This window comes from Accipiter gentilis, chromosome 13 (genome assembly GCF_929443795.1).
Source record: "Accipiter gentilis chromosome 13, bAccGen1.1, whole genome shotgun sequence".
NCBI classification, from domain to species: Eukaryota; Metazoa; Chordata; class Aves; order Accipitriformes; family Accipitridae; genus Astur; species Astur gentilis.
The window spans coordinates 32721245-32743226 of record NC_064892.1 but is presented as its reverse complement, the minus strand read 5'-3'; the positions used below and the strand labels follow the sequence as shown (position 1 = coordinate 32743226).

The following is a 21982-nucleotide window of genomic DNA, read 5'->3' as shown; positions in this document are numbered from 1 at the left end:
AGTTCTGATATAGTATAACCAGCTTATGGAAACAGAGCGTGCTTTCTGTCCCCTTGGACTTCATCACTTTCACATGACTGAAGATTGCTGGAAGAAGTTAATTTTAAGTCCTTCCTGACTGCTGGATTTAATCCTTTCTTTTTTTTTTTTAAAGTTGTGTTTCTAACAGTTTTGTTTCAGATTAAATTCAGCTTTAGAGAAATCAAGACTTTATAGAAATAGAAGATGATCTGAATTGCGTCCCCCCTCCTTCCCTCTCCAAGATTGAGAAGTGTGCTGGCTCCTGGCTATTGCAATGCGTGTGCCATAACAAGATTGTAACTTGAGGAACGAATACTTGTCTCCCGAACAAAGTCATAGCCTCTGCAGAGGAGGGATTGAGCAGAATTCCTCCTAAACTGCAAAAAAAGATCTTCAGAAACTACAGAAAGCTTAATCCTGTGTAGACTGCCTGGATAGACTTCGTACCTTCCCTGTTAGACACATTAATATTCTAGAGCAATCTTCTCTAGAAGAGGAGTGGGAGGTAGTGGATGATCATGAGGTGTTACATTTTTCTTGGATAAACTAAGGAACTGAGAATTAAATCTGAAAAGGAAGATTGTTATATTGTATGGGCTTTGCTTTCTCATAAATCTGAAAAGGTGAAGGAGCTCTGTTGAAACGTTACGCACTTCCCACACGGAATTTCCGCAGAGAGGAGTTGTAATGCACATTTACACCGAAATGTGTTTTGGCTTGTGAAGGCAGAGGTTAGCGATGGGGAACACTGGCCGTATTATCTGTGTGTCTGCTCCTTAGCTTTGGGCTGAGGTCCTGGGGCAGCTGGGTACAGTGCTGTGGCTGGGAGCTGCCGTCCACGTGTTGTGTCCCCTCTGGCGCAGGCGATCCCTATGCTACAAAGTTCCCCATTGCTGGAAAAGTGCCCATTTATCTTTGTTCTTCTACATTTTGATCTTTTCTGTTTCTTTTTATTCTTCAGATACGAATCCCCAAATATTGCCTTACGCTGTGGAATTATGCTGAGAGAGTGCATCCGGCATGAACCGTTGGCCAAAATCATACTTTTTTCGGAACAGTTCAGAGACTTTTTTAAATATGTGGAAATGTCAACTTTTGATATAGCTTCTGATGCCTTTGCTACATTCAAGGTAAATTGTTCGATACCCGCATCATAGCGTTGTGTCAAAAATGGCACTCCATCAGCAGTCATCACTGAATGTTCTGTTGCCTTTAAACTGGGTAGCATTTTTTGTTGTTTAGTAAAGGATATAATTAATCCTTGGTCTGTTTGTAACAGGATTCACAACAGTGATCAAGTCTCCAAAGACTCTTTAATTCAATACAGATTTACAGTTCACTAATATTCTTCATCTTGATAACCCAAGGTCTTTTATGCAACCATTTGAAACTCAAATTAATCATGTATTACATACTGTTCTTGTAAAATGCCTTTTCCTCTCCCTACTTTTCCCCAGAGACAAAATCACTGCCCATCATGACCACAAACAGTAAATAGAAGGAATAATTTAAAACTTCTGAAATCCTTGTAATTTTTGCTGTTCCTTCTGAGTACGGCAGTCAAGTTTAGATTAATGCCGTGCCCGCTGATTGTTTTACCATGTATTCGTATGCTTACTTTTGTGACACGTGGTTCAGTGTAAGGACCATACTGCTAAGAGTTAAGTAGGTGAAAGAACTGCATAGACTCTGTATAGAGTCTCTGGGTTGTATTAAAAATGAAGTTGGGTGAAGCTTGCCAAATTTCTTGGAGTTTGTATGTGACCATCATCTTTCCTGCAAGGTGCTAGTATAGTCTTTGAGCAAAATTTGGTGCCTATGAGCTTAATGTATGTGAAGATTAGTTTATTTCTGAAAAATAATTTAAGCAAGTTGGGGAAAATTCTTCTCGGGTAAAGACACTTCTACATATAGATGTAACTCCTTTTTTCTTTTATCATTGAGTTCCTTGCTATTGTAGAAACAAGTTGTTCATTCTTTCCTCTCAAAGCTAATTAGAAACATGATTAGATAGACCTTAGGAATAACTGTAAAGAATGTTAGAGTTCAGCTCAGCAATTCAACGCATACTAAAACCCAGCCTCGGTTTTTACTAACTGAATGGGGTAAAGATTTGTGTGATGGAGATAATGTTGCATTCTTCAGTAATGAGTTGAGCAGGATTACCAGTTCAAACCACCTGTTAATCAATAGCAGCATCTTTCCATTATTTTAAGCTGTGCTGTCATGGTATTCATTAGGTAAATGTTATGAAAGTGGAAGTAGCACAGAAACACAGACAAGCAGAAGTACAGTGTTGGACTGTATAAAAATGCAATATAACTGAGATATTTAAATCCTCTGTCTCCAACATTTTACCCTATACTCAGGAGAGTATTTGTCTGTGGTCAGCAAAAGTGCTCCTGGACTGTGTTCCCAGCTTGACAGAAGAAATTTGCATCTTTTCCCCAGGTCCTGCTTTGAGCAGGACAGCAGACTGTCTGGTTGGTGATGGACAGTCTTCAGCCCAGCCAGGAGGCAGGATGGGGACAAGGGTCAGTTAAGCTGTGGCAGGGACTGCAAACTGCTGCGACCCTCCCCAGGAAAGCAGGATTGATGTTGTTCAGGGATCTACAGCTGTGGAACTTCTGTCCCCTGTGATCTGAGTGTATTTTTAGCAGGATTTAAAAATAGGATTCTACATCCTCACATGCACTGGAAAGAGAAGAGTATGAGGGCAGTTCACCCTCAGGCATAGGGCAGAAATCACCTTTTAAAATGCTTGGGGAAAATGTATAAACTGCATCTTTTTTTAAATTGCCCCTTATTTTATATTGCCTGACCTGATACATGGTTGGTTCTGGAAATAAACCAGCTGTCATCTCATCTTCTATTTGTCTGTTACTCTGAATAGCTGGAACAGCAAGAAGTGATGTGGAAGCGTCTGAATCATGAAATGTAAAGCTGCCTCCTTTCTAATACCGTAAAAATAAGTGCTGTGATTGCTCGCTGGCTGGTTTACCGAACTCATGTTTTCAGTTCTATTTCCCCTGTGTTGGGTTTGTAGTGTTTCCACCAGGGTGTCTGGTTCAGAGCTGAAAGCCTTAGATAGTCTGTGCACCAGAAGAGGGCTAATTAAATGTGCATTAAAGTCTGAGGATGTTTATAGTAGGGAAGTATTGGAATTTTTGATGATCTGGGGATGTACTTCTTAATTAAATTCAGCCAGGTGTGCTGCAGAGAGGAAACATAGCTGCTAAAAATGCAGAGGAAAGCAGCTTGTATTTAAAGCTACAGTCAGCTGTGGAGGGTACCAGCAGTGCTTGGAAAGAGTGCTGATTGAATACTGCTGCTCCACATTCTCTAGTGATTTTCTATGAAAACCTCATTTCAGATTATATTCCATTTGTGCCCCCTATTGAAAAATGTTGTAGTTGCCTCCTAAGTGCCCTGCATAAATGCTTGTGAATCACGTTTGTTGCACTCAGCCTTTTAAACTGCTATCATTGCAGTCCTGCTAAATAAAGGAATGTATTAAAAACATGTACTGGATTTTATAGCACTCTGCTTTTCTCTTATAATTGATGGTAAAAATAAATTAAATGATTAGTATGTAAAGGATTTCTTTTACTTGTGATGCTGTAGAGGATGTGTCTGTGCATCTGCTTCAGCTACTCATCAGCTTCAGTCTCTGACTGTGGATAACGAAACCAAGGAAGAGATGATGAAAAAGATAGCAGAAACTGATTCACTGAAAAAATACTGACTTGAATGGACTTCATTAGGCATTTATTGTGAGCAGTGTTACGTTTTTAAAGAGGCAATAAGATAAAAATTAAACTTAAGTGCCTCAAACTGGACACTTCATTTCATAGCTATTCATCCAGTAAAGAGATTTGATTTCTTCTGGAGCTGAACATTTGCATCTCTGTCGCTGAGCACCAGCATTCCCCTTCTGTGGGAGAGGTTGCTTTAATTTAAATTTGAATTAGTTGGGCTTTTAGCATGGGAGGGATCCCATGTCCAGCTGTTTAAAAGGTCTGCTGCTGCTTGTGTCAGTAAGCCCACCTTGGGCAGGAAGAGAGCTGCAGAAGGGATTCATCCCACCTACCTGAGAGCCCTTTCCCAGGAGGGAGTGGCTGTGGAGGGAGTCTGGATGGCTAGCTTAGATCAGTGCCTAACGTTTGGGCTTTAAATAAATAAATGTATGTATACAGTGGTTGAATTTGAGTCTTCCTTGTTGTATTCTTGGGAGATGAGCAATAGTAGTTGATCCAGCTTAGTATAATTTCCAGCTGTGGGGTAACATGTAGATCACTTCTGGCTTTGGGACCATAGCTGATCCCTCCATAAAGGGTTCATTTATTTTCTTCCTTTCCCCTACCCCAATTTATTGTAAGCACTGTGTACTATGCCGATGACCATAAGAAAAGGTGGGAGGGAAAAGGAATATAAAGAAAGAGTGTTAGAGTAGTTTTAGATTGATTCTGTTAGCATTAGCTGAGTTCTTCTTAAAAGCCTACTAAACATACAATGCAGTATTGTTTTTAAAAGCTTTCTGTCTATAGATATCATGTTGTAAATACCTCCTAAAAGGTGACCTGGTAAATAATGCTAAAATACATTTGAGAATCAAGGGGCAATCAAATGAGCACACTCTCTTAGGTAACCTTTCTCTGTTCTCCCCAGGACCTGTTAACACGACACAAATTGTTGGTAGCAGAATTTCTGGAACAAAATTATGATGTGGTAAGTATAAAAGCTAGAAGAATTTTTTAAAAAATCTGTTCGTGCTTAGCTGCAAAAAGTGTGCTTTCAATAGCAGAGGCTTTCATGCTCCACATAAAATAGTCATGTAGGACTATATGCAAAACTAAGCATTGCTTTTACTAAAGCAGAATCCTTGCGTGGTGTTTGAAATACAGGTACCCCCTCTGCACACACCTGGGGACGCAAACCAAGGTTTCAGGAGAACTCAATTTAAAAGCAAGTTTTATTCCTCTCTGTGTGCATCCTGTCTCCTCATATGTGAATGGAACTGTAAACTTTGTATGTAAATAGATCATGGGGAAAAAAAGGTACACGTTTTTAAACAGTTTTGTGATATTCCAGCACCAATAGGGCCAGACCAGTGTTATTTATAATACTTTGGGACAGAGGAGAAGAGTTACTGGAAGAAGTTTTAGGATTACTGGAAATTATGTGTACCTGAATGGGGGACTGAGGTGTGAGTATTCCTCTTACCATCCTGAGGCATAGTCCCTTGGTTTGCTGCCATTTTTCACTTTGATTTTTTGGCTCGGTTTTGAACCAAACGTGGGTCAGAAAGATTCCATTGGAATCAACTAAAATTGGGCTGGTACAGATTGTGGAATTAAGACCACAGGTTATGTTCTCATGTTACCTGAGGTATTCTTTATTTCATTACCAAAGTGAAAAGACCGAAGACTATTTCATTCTAGAGTAACCAAGAATGTTAAATAAAGATCAGGCATATTATTGCTGAGTCACAAATGCAGCTTAACTGGAGCAAAATTAGTTTTTATGCTAATCTTTTCTTTTCATCATGAAGCACTGCTCTGGAACAGTCCCCATTCTATGTTTGTTTAACATTTAAAATTTTTAAGTATAAATTGTGGGAGGGAGCATTTTTTTAGATGATTCTTGGACAGCAGTGTTAGGTTTTTTGCTTGTTGGGTAGATGGTTTGAACGTATCGTAGTCTTCTCTCTCTGTCTTCTTGACCACAAGATTCCCTTGGCCCAACCCTGCAAAAGCCAGCACACGCTTGGCTCCCAGTGACTCTCATTGGGCAAATGGCTTTAACGAGCAAGGGTGCTGAAAGCTGGTGAGGTGGCACCTCACAAAAGGAGCTTTTGGCATACGCCAGTACGGGATGCACCGTCACCAATTTGGGGTATTGTATTAAATCACACAGCAAGTCATGACCATGATATGAGTAAGTAGATGTTACGTGCTGGACCTACGTGTCCTGGCAGCAGATTCACCCTCTGTAAGAGAAGGCTGTACAGGCACTGGCTTACTTCTGTCCTACTTGGCTCACACCAGCTCCTGTTACATCCAGTCCATATGTGGTATTGCTCTCTGCAGTATCTGGAAGAGGAGTGTTCCTGGGCATTAATTCACTGCATGATAAGCAGCCAAGAAAAAAAGGCCATGAGACTGGCCCTGGCATTGCAGTGAAGTGTTAGAGGGTGGTACTGCTGCAGCCTCTGCTGCTCCTCTGGGGTGGGAAGGACCAGGAGGAGGAAGGATGGACATGAATTGGATGCATTTGTGTTTTCTTGTTTCTCTAGATCTTTGAGGATTATGAAAAACTCCTTCATTCTGAGAATTACGTAACAAAGAGACAATCTCTGAAGGTAAAGTCAAGAATCTCAGCACTTTCCTTCTAAATTTGAACTCCATGTTAGGCAGAATATCAAGATGCATGTATGGCAGCAGAGCAGCCACATACTTTCTAACAAAAAAGATGTAAGTGCTTAGGATGCTTTTCTTACAATGCACAAGAGCTCGCTGTGTCTTTTCTTTCCTGGACCGCTGGTGAAGTATTGGGCTGTTTCTATGGAACAAGCACTATCATTTTTCCTCTGACCTCAAATCTGTACTTTGGTTCAGAACGTAGGTTAAAATGAACTTGAGAGTAATGTGATAGTCTCTGGTGCTGCTTGCTGCTACAGCACCAAGTCTGACATGACCTGCACATAGGACCAGACAGATGTGTTAATGTAATATCTGAATGAAGTGAAGGTGTCTTTGTGGTACAGCTGCACTACACTTTCTTTTGTCCTAGCTGGCTTATGCCAGGTCCTATTACACCAGCCCATATGTGGGATCCCTCTCTGTAGTATGTAGATGATGAGCATTACTGGGCATTAAGTAACTCATTGCATGATAACAAGTGTAGTTACTTTTTTTTTAAAGGTAGTGATATTGAAACCTCTTAGGCAAGCATTAAAATATGTTGCTGCTTTCTTTGTGTTCAAAAATAATGTGGTGAACTGATTAAAAAAATGGGATTTTTTTGTAATTGTGTCTATAGCTGCTGGGTGAATTGATTCTGGACCGACACAACTTTGCCATCATGACAAAATACATCAGCAAACCAGAAAATCTGAAGCTGATGATGAACTTGCTGCGAGATAAAAGCCCCAACATTCAGTTTGAAGCATTCCACGTGTTCAAGGTGAGCTAGCATGAGCTGTAGAGGCGGCAGACTTTTTCTTCTCCTCATTAAAGTGTCTTTAATGTGGGCTAGAGAAAGCCCAGAAAATTAAGGCAAAGCTTGGGGTTTACAGTCACTTCCAACACTTGAGAATGTCTTAATTGATAATCTTTCTATCACTCAGCCTCTGACTTCTGTTTGTATTCCTTCAGGTGAGTTCTAAAGCAGCATCACTTTGGTTTGGGCTGAGGGTAGTCAGTAAAGTAGTGATGAGGTGAATGCTACAGGTAACAAAATACACAGCTTCTAGGTGGCATCCAGGGTACCTTCCCCCAAGTCTTAGGTCATTTTACCACGTGATTCTGAGTAAAGATAAAAATAAAAGTCCTAAAACTCTACATTAAGACTAAAAGTAGATGCTGCTGGTGCTGTGCATCAGCACAAACACAATTTGCTTTTAAAGGTATTAAAAAGATTTTGTAAATCTGGGCTTGAAATGAGTTTAATCCTTCCATCCTTTTGCAGTGATCATTAATGCAGTCTTAAACAATTACCAGACCCAACCAGTGTCCCTTCTTTCATGATGATTAATGTTAATAAGTGGAAATTTTACCATTTTTCTATCAAAAAAGTTCTCTGCCTTGGGACAGAGGGTGAGTTGGATTGTTATTATGCAAAACTGCCTTTAGTTTGGAATGAACAGATTAATTTCTAACTATGTAAATAGAGCTGTTAATGATTTTCAGAAGAAGAATATTGAGCCTGTAAGGATATCTGTCCCCAAGATGGTTAAGAAAGATACCAGGTCACACCGAAAGGCATGCTATTGGAAAAAGGTTACATCACCCTCCACAAATTCAGGGTGACTTGTTGAGTTTTGTACTTCTGCCATTTCTGATTTGGAAAAAAGCTTTCAGATCTTCAGTCTGGAGGCTTAGAGGATGTGCAGCTTCTCCAAAAAGCTTTTCGTTTCCAAAATAAAAAAAAGCTTCAAGGAGGATTAAAAAAAAAAATTCTCTTCCTGAAATAAGCAGCTTGGTAAGCTGTTCCCTTGCTGACTTCCTTCATAGTCAGCTGAACCACTGTGAGTAAGTTCTACTCCTCCTCCTTATCAGGAGGTATGTGGCTCCAAGATAAGCGAGCAGTCAAGCTCCAAACGCTTGCAGCCTTTGAGATGCCTATGGAAGGAAGGGATCAGAGGATTGGGCTCTCTTAGGCACTCTGTGAATAAATGCCAGATTTTTATGTATTAAACACATGAGTTGCTGTTTCTGAATTAATGATAGGCATGGCCCAGGCCTTGGGAACAGCTGATTTTGCTTATTTTAAGAGGCATTTGAAGGGATTTGGAATAACTTGAAAGGATTCCAGTGTGCAACCATGTAATGCATTGCTATTGCTCCCATTCTGCCTTCCCATTCCCTCCCTTCCTTTCCTTTTCCAGTATGTTGCATCTCATTTCCAGTTAGATTGGAGATATTGCAGGCTCAGCCTTGCTTGACCACTTGCAATTGCTACCATTTGGACGTAATGCTGAGGCCTTGGGGTGTCCAGCAAAACAAACACTGTGCGGTGGTAATGTTGTATCTCTTCAGTTCAAAGGGCCAAACTCTGACCTCAGATACTAACCTCCAGGGGGTGTGGTTGGTTTTTTCCAGCATTTCCAGCATTTAAGCAGTGCCATGGCATTCCTCACACTATCTCATGTGCATAGTGCATGTTGTGAGGAAATTGCAGACTCAGAGCAGGACCTGATCAGCTGGAAATTGCTCATTTATAACCACCAGTGCACACTAGAGTAACTCTAGAGGTGCAGCAGAGCTTGCCTTTGAGGTCCTCACTGAGGAACTGGGTTAGCTGGATGTAGACGCATTCCACTTCTTCCCAGTGGTAGTTATAGGGTATGTTGTAGAAAATTGCATTGTCAATTAGCTTTCTAGAGCAGGTCAGAAAAGATAATTTTCTTCTGATTTCACTGCTTAAATTGAATTCTAACTTCTTGAGAACTACTAAGGGAAATCCTTAACTATTTAAGAGAGTGGGGTAAAGCACTACTGGCTGGTTGTGCCCTTTTCTGCAGTGTCCCTGCCTCCTGTTTCTGGGTTAGTGTCCCTCAGCCTGGTTCTCTTGTCAGCTGTAATAATTCCATGTAGTTGGGAAAGGAATCCTGTCCTTGGCTTTTATTCTTATAAATTTTAAACTGTGCCTGCATTTTTAAATTGTGCTGGCAAAATACCTGTGCAGTCCTGGCTGAAATTACAGTAGACTAACCAGAGTGATTTGAAATCAAAGGTCTGCTGAGAAGTGGATATTTGCTTCTCTGTCTGAGCTGCCAAAAGATTTGGGTTTAAGTTACCTGATTTAGATGTTTCACCAGTTAGACACAGTAGAAATGAAAAAGTGCTTGTTTTGTAAGCATCCAGACTTCAATGCTCTCATGCCCCAGCTGACCCCAGAAAAGGCATATGGCTCTTACCTCCCTGAGGAAATTTCTGGTTATTGAAGATTCAAAACACCTAAGGTAGAGCTGAAAATGATGAGGACCTCTAGTGCAAAAATATTTTGCAGGAGCACTTTGTGGCTGAAAATGCCAGTACACCTTCAGGCTCTGAGAAAATTTCATTCTTCCAGGATGCTTTGGGTGGGAAATTGAAGACAAACAGAGGAACCACTTGCAATACCTCCTTCCATTCTCCCTTCTTCCTCGCTCCAGCTCCTTCTCTTCCTTTTGCCTGAGCACAATGGAGCTTCTGCCTTGAGGCATCATCCTAAAGGCCTGCAGCTGCTTTGTAAAGCTGGACGTCCCAGGCAATGTATGCATGAGGATTAGGTAGTATTTAATCACAAGGAAAAGCTAACATACCTCACCCCCTTTCCTTCTCCTCCATAAATAATCCAGTGGGGTTGCCTAGAGTTGTAGCCTTTGAGAGTCACTGGTTCTTCTCTGCATGGATTTCAGTGGAGAGGTCTCAGTCCTGAGCATGCACACTCTGAGGACCAAATATTGGGAAGGGCTCTCCAGCTCCTGTGATGGGTTTGTGACTGTGATTACTGGAGCCTGCTTTGAGTTTGCCTGTAGGGGAGACTGATTCTTTCAGATGTGCGTGAACGTGGTGCAGGTATTCCTTTGACCGTATGTGTTTACAAATAAAGGCTAAAAACAAGCTCTCTTGGCTTTCACGTAAACAATTAGACTATTTTGAGGAAAACACCCTGTAGTGGTGAATTGGGATTATGCAACTTTCTTGTTCTTAAGCAGACATTTAGCAAGACGGATTTTATGGTTTAAATCTAAAAATAGAATGGGTACACTGTGTTTTGTGACCTTAGTTTCATTTTTCCATTCTCTTTCGTGCACATTACAGAGCTACCTCCTGCAGCTTGTGCTGCACATGGTCTCACATAATTTGACCGTACTGGCAGTTTCCTCTTGTTATGAAGCTGAAACCATGTGTGTGGGGCTGTGTCCTGTTTCTTAGCTGGAGAGTTTAAAGGGCAAGAAGTGTTACGCGAAGCATTGCGCTATAAGCAACATGAACTGTAAGGCACTTCTGTGTGCAGTTTCCTGACACAGTAAGATTGTGCGTGACCCCAGAATAAGACTTACAATACCCAGTCCAGGGTATCCAACCTCTGTAATTGTTTTTGGTCTGCTGTAGTCCCAGGGGGTGGTGATGCCTGGTTACTAACTGTAAGGAAACAAGGTCAGATTCTTCAGTCAAGTGGTTTTGGTATTTGAAGGAATACAGTATGACTTTTAATGGAGAAGAGAGCAACAGTTCCACTTTGGACCCCTTTTGAAGCTTCAGAGCTGATTTTCATTCCAGGCCTTTTGCAAATATTCACAAAACGGAACTGTGTTGAAACAGCTATTTTTAGAGTTGGAATTTTAGTATGAGTACTCTCTTTATTTTGGGTCTCTGTCTCTCTCGTGTATCTGAATCAAGTTCTCTAGAACACGCAACCTTTCATAATAAAACCATAGGTGAAACAAAGTTCTCTGTGAAGTGTTTTAGCTTCAGTTAAACTTCGTTTTTAGTAGAAATGTTCCAGATAGCGTTAATAATGATTTCTGTTTTCAGGGTTTTATCTCATCCTCTCTGACAACACAGAGTTCTGAACAAGGCGGGGCTCTTTTAAAAGTAAAGTCTCATGGTGGTCCTAATCCTGAGCTTTGTGAAGCTGATTAGTAGATACTGGCAGAATTGATTCTGCTTGCTTAGCCCAAGTATTGAATAACATTTCAGGAATTTTCTGGTCCTTCAACATCCTCTCTTTATGAGTCCCTGTTGACACTGAGCAAGACTGGCAGTCAAGATGATCTTTGTTTGAATGTTCAGTTTGACGGTTTTGCAAGGGGAAGATTCTAATCTATAAATAATTGAACAGGAAGATAAACAGGATGTGATGTCTTCTATTAAACTAAGTTCTTTAATTACTTGCTATGGTAATACCAGTTGTAGGACCAATATGAAATGCTGGTATTTACTAGGTTTATCACTGAAACCTTCCAGTTCTGTTTGCAGACCAGATAGCTTTTACAAGAAGAATGATTTAGATTTCTTCATTTTGAGAGTCAGCCTTCAGTTATCTTTATAAGGAGGTCTAATACTCATTGAAGGAAGATGTTCAAGGTCAGGCTGTAATCAGATTATTTCTGAAAATATGGGTCCTGTCAGTTCACTTGATCGTTTTCTTCTCGTAGTCACAAAGGGGGAACAACTCCAAAATTCAAAGCTTTTAATGAAGATCTGTAACAGTTACTTTCCTCATCCCTGCTCATAGGCTTACATGCTGCTTTTCTGAAAGGAAGCTTGTCCAGCCATCTTAGGGCTTAATCATGGTGTAAATCCTGGAAGTATCCAGCCTCCATCAGCATGGTGACCTGCTGTAGAGCTGCGTTGTGGGGCTGCTCGAGCTGAGAGCATGAACTGCCAGTCTCAGCCAGAGCCAAACATTCATACCCAGGAGATTTCAAGATTCGTATTCCTTAGATAAGGCACAGACTGGAAGCTGTAAAGTTGGTTCAGTGGTGATTTAAATCCCCAAACCCTTTATTTCTCATATGGGGAACCAATGCATCAATAGAAGCACATCAAAGTTATTTGCAAGAGAAGGGATATTGCAACAGAACAATCAGCGATCAACAGTCCATTAAGTGTAGTAAGAGCTGTGAACCGGCTGTCCGACCCGCTGATAGATGTGTCCCTGGTAAGATGTTGCACTTTGAGTGCTTGGAGCATCATGCAGGAAAGCTGTTATTTTAGGGTGGCTGCTCTGAAGAGATCTGTGGGAGTTGGGGCTGTTGGTGCTACTCTTGAAAAGCTTTAGGTGGCAGGTGGGCGTAAAAAGACATTATCTGAGATTATAGCTCAGGGTAATCAGAGAAAGGCAATGTGGAGGCCTGTGCAAAGATGGTGTGAATAACTACAGATACTATACTGTCACAGGGACTGCGGCCTGGCTGCTAGATCAAGGAGGACTTTGTAAAAGACTTGGGGCCTGGAAGCATTCACCCCGCATGGCAGAGGTTGCAGCTTTTTCCCCAGAGCAGAGGGAAAAGTACCTTGAGGCAGGGGCTCCTAGAAGTGACCTGAGGAGGAGGGATCCAGAGGAGACAAAAGCACAGGCAGGGATTAGGGCTCTTATGGCATCAGGATGCCAGGGTTTAAGTGTAGATGCTTTGCCTCAACTTTATGGAATAAAAAAAAAAAAAAAAAAAAAGTCTTACCTTCCTGTCTAGGCAGAAGTACTTAGTGTGGCACTGTTGATGTGTGCCGAGCCCCATTCCTTCCACACGTTCCCCACCCATGGCATTTTCCATGCCACTTGTACATCCCAATTAGGGGACGTTATACGAAGCCTAACAATGGGTCTGGTCTGAATCCTGTCCCAGGCTTTACCAGGTGTTGTTTCTGAGGGCAAGGGGCTGTAATGCAGCCCCCCAGGACGGTGTGCACGTGTTCCTCATCATGTAACGTGACTGCTCCCTGCGCAGCTGCATGTGGCCCGGTCTTTCATGTGCGCACAATCTCAGCAGAGATAAATGAACCTGCAGAAGAGCCCCAGGTCTGGAGCCAGTGGCCCCGGAGCCAGGCAAGTGGTGATGCCACCTGCATTTGTCCGGACAACATGCCATTCTGTACTGTCAGCAGATATTTGTTTTCATTCTGGTTTGGATAGGCATGAAGGGAAGCTGGACGTTTTCCAGCTCTGTCCATCCTTAATTTCTTCTCGTCGGGTAGAGAATAACTCAAGTTATTTATGGTGTTACACAAGCGCTCGGGCGGTGTTTTGTTGACCAGCCATGGTAACCTCGAGGCAAGCCAGATGTGGGACCTCTTCCCGGGCTGGCCAGGGCTGTGCTGTGCCTGTGTTCCCACTGCTGGCCCCCCCCGCCTCACGTCCGTGGAGCCCGTATCTCTGTGGTATCCTCTGGTCCCTAGGAAGAGCTTGCCACTGCTGGCCTTTACAACAGGCCTTACATTTTTTGTCGTCAGCCAGCACGTAGAGCAGAGAAAATGTTAAAGAAACGGTGTCGTGGAGCAGGGGGTTGCGTTCAGAGCTGGAAAACTCTGCGGCTTTAGGCTTTGCAGGAGGAAAAATCAGAGCACCACTAGGTTTATCCTTAAAAACTACTATTTGAGAAGACTGGTAAGCCCACAGTGAGCATCGCATCACCTCCCTGTGTTGCCTTCCTGCTCTGCTCGGCGAGGGCAGCAAATGTGTCAGGCACACCATGGCACTCCTGCTCCCGCTGCTGGAAATTTCCATGCTCCCATGAATGGATTAGGCAGAGGGAGGCGGAGCCTCTTGACATTTTTTCCAAGCCAAAACAGAGCTGGCAAGTCTAATTTTAGGCCTGGTTTAGTATGGAAATTATATCAATACTGACACAAAGCTTTTCTGTTCTCCTGATAATTAATTTCTGTGTATTTAAGTCTTGCATGTGGAAGAAGCTGAGAATTGATAGCCTGCTCTCAACAGCTGGGCTTACAATCAAACGCTTTATCCACAAAGAGCAAAGTTAAAGGGAAGCACAGGCATAGCTTTGCTTCCATTTGCTGTTGAACCAACAAGTTTGTAACTTCTCTCTCTGTGCCTTGGGACAAGGTGGGTAGCAGCAGAGTATCTGCCTGCCAGGCTTCAGCTGACTTGTTAGAAAATAACTTAGGGCAATATTGTGACTAATATTCATCTCCCTCTCTCTTTCTCTCTCTCTGTGTCTCTCTGTGCCTGTGTTTGTTTGCATGTTAGGTTTTTGTGGCCAGTCCAAACAAAACACAGCCTATTGTGGAGATCCTGTTGAAAAACCAGCCCAAGCTAATTGAGTTTCTGAGCAATTTCCAGAAAGAGAGGACGGATGATGAACAATTCACTGATGAGAAGAACTACTTGATTAAGCAAATCCGAGACTTGAAAAAGCCAACGGCATGAAGAATCCTCCCGTTTTCCACTGTAGACATTAGTCTCATCTGTTAAGTTCCTCTGTGTCCCTTAAACACCACAACAGTGCTTGAGAAGGCACAGCAAGTGCCTGGGTTGTTTTTTTTGTCTTTGTTCCTAGATGTCAAGAGTATAGGGATTTTACATGAAAACTAAACCCCACAAAAATCTAGAATAATATATTCTTTTTAATCAAGACTATAATTATTTATGTCAGTTTAGAATCTCTCTGTGATAGAAGCTGGTTGTGCTCAAGAAGAATGAACCTCTTTGCTTAACTTTATCAGCAAACTCAAGCTGTTGGTGAGTGCACAGAGTAGGTCTTCTGAGGACTGTAATGTTGTTCCTTTGCACCTGTAGTTGTGACTTTGTTCTAGTGCTGCACACACACAAGACTGTGAAAGAGTACATTTGTCTCTGGAGTTAGCTGCATTTCTAGATCAGGTTCTTTAGTCAAAACAGTGGGAGACAAAAAAGCAGTAAAGGTCTCGGGTTTGATTTATTTTTGTGTTCTTTCATCTTTAAGTTTTCTTTTCTCCTAGATCAGAGGTTTTCTATTCAGTGCTAGGCAATGGGTGAAAACATCAGCCAGATGAACTGTTTCCACCTGCCTCCCATTTTCCTGTGTGCAGTCAACCCTGTGCTAGAGCACAGGCTGTTCCCACCAGCTCCCAAGCAGACTGATGAGGAGCAGCCACAGGTACGTGGTGCCCATGTACTCCCCAATGGGAAAAAGGCAAGAGCAACCCCTTCTCAGTCAAGGCCCATGCTGTATTGCTAATGAAGTCATCCTGCACCTACTAAAATAAGCAAGAAGCCTGTCCCCAGTTTCAGTGGGAATAATTCAGGGCAGCGACCACAGCTACATGGCTGAATCGTGCCAAGCACTGAGCACCAGTGCGTGAGGAGGGTCCTCAGCGTTTTCCCACCTGGATTCGAATCCTGGCAGTGAGGCGGGGTTGAGCCGTGTTCAGCAAGGGGATGCTGAAAATGGCCTCAGCCTGAACCATTGAGTGGCCTGGGGTCCCCAAGTCTGCAGGCGCTCTTAAAGCTGAGAGCATTTATTGGATACCTAAATCAAGTGTAGGAGGCCATTTAGCAGCCCCAGGCACAAAAGGCTACTGGTAGTCTGGCGTTTTCTATCCTTGTTCATCCTGACGTGAATTCAGGTTCTGTGTTGAAGTTGTAGAAGGGGAAATCATTGCACTTGTTAATGTTTTAAGTTTAATAAGCTCTGTCCAAACAGTGTATCCCAGGTGTGTTTGAAGAGTTTTTGGGGGTGTTTTGTTTTCTAGTGGGAAATGAAAATGTTACTCTGATGCTTTATTCGGAAGTGGAGTTTGAGAGCAGGGAGTGGAAATTTCTTGAATTTTTCTGGACAGCCTAAGTTCTGAGTTTTCCTATTTGTGTTGTAAGACAATTATCTAGCTAAAACTATCTAATGCCTCAGATAAAAAGGTGACACTGACTTGTAAAAACAGAACAAGACCTTTTCCTTCATTAAACTGTTGTATATTGGGATGACTGATAATTTAATTTATGTGCTTTAGAAAAGGGATGAAAGGAACAGATTGTGGACTCATGGATTTTTCAGATGTCAGATATACACAACAAATGTACATCTTAGTTACCTGGAATTAAAAATATATATATATTTACAAGCTATTAAAGGCATGATTACTGATCACCCTTTATTTCTAGCTCTGTTTTTTTTGTTGGGGTTTTTTTTTTTCCACCTCTTGCCTTTCTGGGTAGCCAGACTCCGCACAGTGCTAAATTCTTTCTCTCCTTTGCCAACCAGTTTCAGCAGATGGAGAGAGGGAGATGAGCACTGCCTTCAGAGCTAACGCACTCTGCAAGCATCACATCTGCAGCCCTGGCTGGCACGGGACCTGGCAACAGAGGCTGCGGTCCAGCTTCTTCTGACCCCGATCTTCACCCCCAGGTAGTGCTCATTATCAGTGGTAGCTTGTGGGTCGATAAAGGACTGTCTATGGAATCGCAGTCCTCAGAGCTAGTCATTTAAGTCTGATCCTCTGAGATTTGGAGCCCGAAACCAAAGGGCGCTTGGCTGTGCTCTGGGCTCCCAGGGTGGGGCCAGTCTGTATTAACACGGAGACACGTGTCCATTGCCTCAGCCTCTGGGTTCACATGAGAACATCAGGCTTCCAGCCTGCCCTTGGAAAAAAGTGTCTAATGGTATATTGCTGGGGAATGCCTGCTGGACAGGGAACAGAGCGATGGGCTCCATCCCTGCAAAGGCAGCCTTTTCCAGTGCAAGCAGTTATTGGACCAGATGAGTCAGTGATAAGGAGGGCTTGTGGAAAGGGGGTCGTGTGTGTCTGCAAGGGCTGGCAGGGGGAAAGGAGTGGTCGTACAGTAAAAAGACATGTGCCAGGCCACTTGCAGCTTATCATACAAGAAGCTGGTCCTGAAGTAGATGTTGCCAACACACCTCAAAGTAATTGAGTCTTCCCCAAGCTCAACTTGCTTAGCCCTTTGAAAGAAGAAAAAGCAAACGGTGAAGGTGAAACTAAGCACCATAATAATACTTCACAGCAGGCAAGGACACATCCCTAATTAAATGGAAATTAGGTATTTTCTAAAGCAGCTTTGAAATAATGACAGAACTCCCAATTTCCTTTGGTGCATTCAGTCACCATGGTTCTTCTGCCTAAGCGACTGCTCCCACCAGGAACTCACAATTTCTCTGAAATTAATATCTGGGGAGCTATGTGATCGCAGAACGCTTCATCAGAGTGAGGACAGGGAAGAAGATTGTAGTCTGGAGAGAGAAAGAACCTGGAGGACGCTTGGGCTGCAGCTCTCCATTCCAGTCCCCACCCAGCATTCAGGGGGGTTTGGATCATACAAAGGAATCTCTGCCAACATGCGACGTACGATCCTGCACATAAAACCTTATTTGATACAACAGAGCGCCAGGAATCTTTGAACCATCAGCTTCTGTCCTGGGATTTGGGCAGCTTGTGCTGAAATCAGAAAAATCTAATGAGAAGCGGCAACAGCCTCCGCTGCCTGTCATGGCATCTGTGCCAGCAGGTGTGAACTGGGGGGGATACAGGACTCTGGCCTTCAAGAAACATGGGCATTAAGACCGCTTGAGCCTCTTAATCTGCATGCTCCAGGGACAAGATCAGATGAGGAGGAGAGAATGACTTGGACCTCGTGTGAGGGAGAGGAGATCTGGATCCCATTTGTTCTCCAGTGCGTGCTTTGCTCTTGTCTGTGAAATTGGAGCAGGGCTAAGAGAACCCAGGCCACTTTCCAAAGGGTGCAGTGATGTTTGCGCAGTAGAGAAGCTTTTTCTCTGGGCCAACAAATGCTTCATTTTTCTGTCTGAAGTAGAAGCACTCCAACGTTTTGGCTGGAAGCACCTTCCTGCAGAATGTCTTACGTGTGGTGGTGAAGGCGGTTGTGAACCAGAGGGGATGTGGGTTTTGATCTCTGTGATGTGAAAGGGAATTGTACCTAGCTCTCCCCCTTCTTGACTAAGCACTCTGGCATAAAAATATATGTTTCTGTGGCCTTCTGCCGGTTTTGGACTTGCATTTTGGCACCTGCCACTTTATCTGTGTGGAGCTTATGCTGTGTTTGCCTTGAGTATCGCCCACTGGACCTGTATGCCTGCAGCTGAACAGCATCAAGCAACCGAGGGATTATGTAGACCGTAAGGATTTGTTGCATTTACTGTCAAGCAATGAAAGCCCATTTCATAGCTCTTGTGCTGATGGGCCTGAAATGGCCAGTTGCTTTCCTGTCGGAGCAGATAGGTGGCAGAAATTCTGCCGGGCTGCAGTGCTCCCGGGGTCTGAGCAGGAGACTCCCAGCACTCACCCATGCCCGATGATGAATGCAGGCTCCTAAGGGTCTTTGCTGCTGGAGCCTTTGCTGCTGGGTTACATCAGTTTTGGGTATAAATGCAGGTCTCGGGAATTGTTGTGTTCCCCCTTCCAGCCAGCACCTTAACGGAGAGCTCAGCCAGTCTTTCTACCTGTTCAGAGCAAATCCAGAGCTCCTTTCCCACCGAGTGACAAGCCCAGCGAGCTATGGAATTACTTGCTTGGGCTCACTCCACATGTATTCCATACCTGTGGAGCAGCACAAGACCGGGTGTGAGGCGTCCCAGAGGTCCACCCCATAGCAAGAGAGGCAGTCCTGCTGCTGAGAGCTGCTGTGGCCTGGGGAAAAAAAGGAGCTGAAGTCCCTGCCACCCAGGCCATGCTGAAGGGGAGCCTGGGCTCCGGTCCTGCAGCCTGTGGTGCGTGAGGCTGCAAGGCAGCAGCAGCAGCCCAAGGCGGCTCTGAGCACGGTTGGTGCTGGGCAGGCAATGTGGGACAAGGCTAAGGGAAAACCCAGGAGCAGGTTAGTAGTTTTGGCCGTGTGGTTCAGCTGTAAGCCGCGTGTCTCCCAGGGCTGTGACTTGGCCCGGTTCCCCCAAGAGCCCCAGGGAGAGGCAGGCGGTGAGCCCAGCCCTCCTGACTCACGGTCCAGCTGGCCCCCTCTTTCCAGGAATGTGAAAGGAGGAAAAAACCAAATCAAACCAACCACCCCTTTCCTATGGCATCAGTTGTGAGTGCCTTTGCAAAGCCACAGTAAAAAAAAAAATAAAATCTTTTCCACCTCGGGCTGCGTGGCAGCGAGCGGCAGCATGGGGAAAGCCTGTGCCTTGGCTGAGGTTTTACAAGTAGTTAGACACAACAAGCACCCGACCACCAAGGTGACAGGTAGGAACAAAGTCTTTTGGCTGCACGACAGGCACCAGCCCCATCACAGCGTGGTAGCCCAGCTCCTCGCAGTTGAAGAAATGAAAATCACCCAACTCCCCAGTGCAGCTCTCCTGGGGATAGCTGCCAGTCTGCTAATGAATGGAGTTGTTGATTCTGAGGGCACAGTGAAGACGGGACCACGTTTTCGGTTTTCGGGGCTGTGAAGTGCTTTGCTCAGCTCTTATGAATAGAGGCCCTTTAGTTCCAAATTGCTGGGTCCGTTACCTCTACTAATGCACAGCTTTGGCAATGCCCTTCAACTCGCTTGTAGAACAGCTGGCTTGACGAAGGTTTGGAGAGGATTTAAAAATACCCTTGTCAAAGCAGAGCCCATTGCATCTGTTCGGAGCTTTGTGCAAACATGCCGTCAGGGTTAGGTTTTCAGCAGGCGGCACACCCAGGCACAGCCCTGCCCCAATGGCTAGCAGGGAGCAAACCAACCCGTCGTTTGCTCAGGCGGACAGTCAGATGCCCACCGGGCTCTGTGTGCGTGGGACAAGCAGGAGCCTGCAGGGAGCAAGTCTCAGGAACTCTCTTGGGAGGGGGGTTGTGGAGAAAAGCACCTCCTCCCCATTTTAAAGCTGGGTGTGTGTGGGCGGGGAAAGGATATTTGCAGGCAGACTCGCCTTGTGCCCTGAGAAACGTCAAGGGCAGAGCCACAATTAGCTCATGGGACGGAGCAGAGTCTTGCTGGGGGCTGGTAGCAATGGCTCATGCTTCCTGACAAAGGCTCAAAGGAAAGTGATGCTGGGGACAGGCCTGCTGGCAGGCAAGAAAGCAGGACGTCCCAGGGGATGGCAGGCATGGCAGAAGGAGGAGAGACATGTGTTCCTTCCGACAAAAGACCCGGCTGTCCTGCTAATAAATACCACTTCCAGCCGTACTGCTAAGCTCCTCTGCTTCTACTATTAATTTTTGTTTTCTCTAGGTAAATCTGTCTTGCTCCACCATGGGAACGAAAGGCTAACTGCAGGTGAACGTACTGGCATTCGTACTACCTTACATATATCTTTCAGGTATTTCTGAAAGGATATTGGTGGGGGGTGAATGTGTCCATGCTGGCATTTGTGTGACATGTCCCTAAGGCCTGGCTCTTGCTAAAGTTATTGCTCAAATGCTTCATGGTTTCCCCAGGCTGCTTCAACCCCTCATTTTTCCTCCAAGCTAGAAATTTAGCTGCCCTGGGGAAAAATTTACTGGCAAAGCAGTGAGGTGACCTCACCAGAGCTGAAGTAAAGCTAGTTGAGCAATGAAGGCGAAGGAGGAGGAGAAAAAAAAGCAGGCAGACTGCAAAGGCTTCGTTGTTGTTAACATACCTCTCTAGTGCTAGTGACAAACACGCTGCAGAAATACTAATTATCTGCATTAAAGCCGGACCAGACCCCATCCCTTCACTAGCAGTGGGGATGCACGGTGCTCCTGTACCTTCAGGAAGACAGCCGGTGCTGAGGCAGAGCCTGGCTCCTCAGAAAAGCAAATTGCAGGTACAAACAGATGATATTTGGAGCGCAGAAAATAAATGTCACACTGCAAAATACCCAAGGGGAAAAAGCCGTGCTCAGCATGTCTGTTCCTCGCCCAAACAGGGCAAAGCCTGTGCCGTCGCAGAGTCAGGCAATGCCCTTTACCTACGTGACAGTCACGCCACCCTCATTTTTGCCTCTTTTGAGCAGTTTCAAGCGTGCTGGCGTTTCCAGCGAGCATCAGCACACCTTGGCCTTTTGCTGCCTGCAGCAGCGGGAGCCTCTGGATGCTTGTTGCGATAATCACGGTGAGAGCCAGCCCCGCTGTGGCAGACAGACAGGCTTCTCTCCCCTCCACTGCCCGGGGGGCCGGCGGCCGTTTCCCTGCGGACAGCCCCCCCCCACGGCCACGCTGCAGTCCTGCACCCCACCCCTTCTTCGTCCGGCTGGGTTTGGTTGGGGGTTTTTTGTTTTTTTGGGTTTTTTTGTTTGGTTTTTTTTTTGGTTGGGTTTTTTGGTTTTGTTTTGGTTTTTTTTTGGCCGCAGCTAAGGCAAAATAACCCCAGTTTAGACCAAACTGGGGAGCCTGCTCTGCCTGGGGCTTCTTAAACCAGCCCCAGAATCTGCAGAGCAGCTATTTGCTTTTTTCTCTCTCTGCACCGAAGACTTTGCAGCCCAGGGACTGCGGGATTAGGCTCAGAGTCTGACCAGCGCTGCACGGCAGTACTTTTGAGTTTCAAGAGACCATTTTGGCATGGCACAAAGGTACCGACCCCTCTCTCGGCCCCGGTATCCACCACATTATCAGAAGGAGGTGGGTTCCAGTGGAAGGTGTCTTGTGCCAGCAGCCCCTTTGCTCTTCAAAGAGGGACCAGAACTGCAAACCACTGAGCAGCACGTTCTACCTGATAAATGCTTAAGACTAGATGTTGCCCGTGTAAATGCATGCAGCATACAAAACTGGCATATTAGGAGATAGCTGTGCAGGTCTGGGAAAACAGAAGGATCCCAAGGAAGATCAGGAAGTGTTCGACAGCAGTTCCCTGCAATTACCTTTCTGGGTAGAATGGAGTTTGGCTCTGCATATGTGGCACTGTGACC

General features: G+C 44.5%; 1 protein-coding gene across 5 annotated transcripts in view; it reads left to right on the top strand.

The window, feature by feature from the left end:
• CAB39L (calcium binding protein 39 like) overlaps positions 1-16324 on the top strand; it is a 62676-nt gene extending 46352 nt beyond the window's left edge. For all 5 annotated transcript variants that reach the window (XM_049815957.1, XM_049815954.1, XM_049815955.1 and 2 more), the window contains 5 exons: positions 983-1151; positions 4690-4749; positions 6317-6382; positions 7063-7206; positions 14443-16324. In XM_049815957.1, coding sequence (XP_049671914.1) covers positions 983-1151; positions 4690-4749; positions 6317-6382; positions 7063-7206; positions 14443-14622 — 619 coding nt within the window. In that variant the 3' untranslated portion in view covers positions 14623-16324. The remainder of the gene's footprint in view (positions 1-982; positions 1152-4689; positions 4750-6316; positions 6383-7062; positions 7207-14442) is intronic.
• Positions 16325-21982: the final 5658 nt, after the last annotated feature.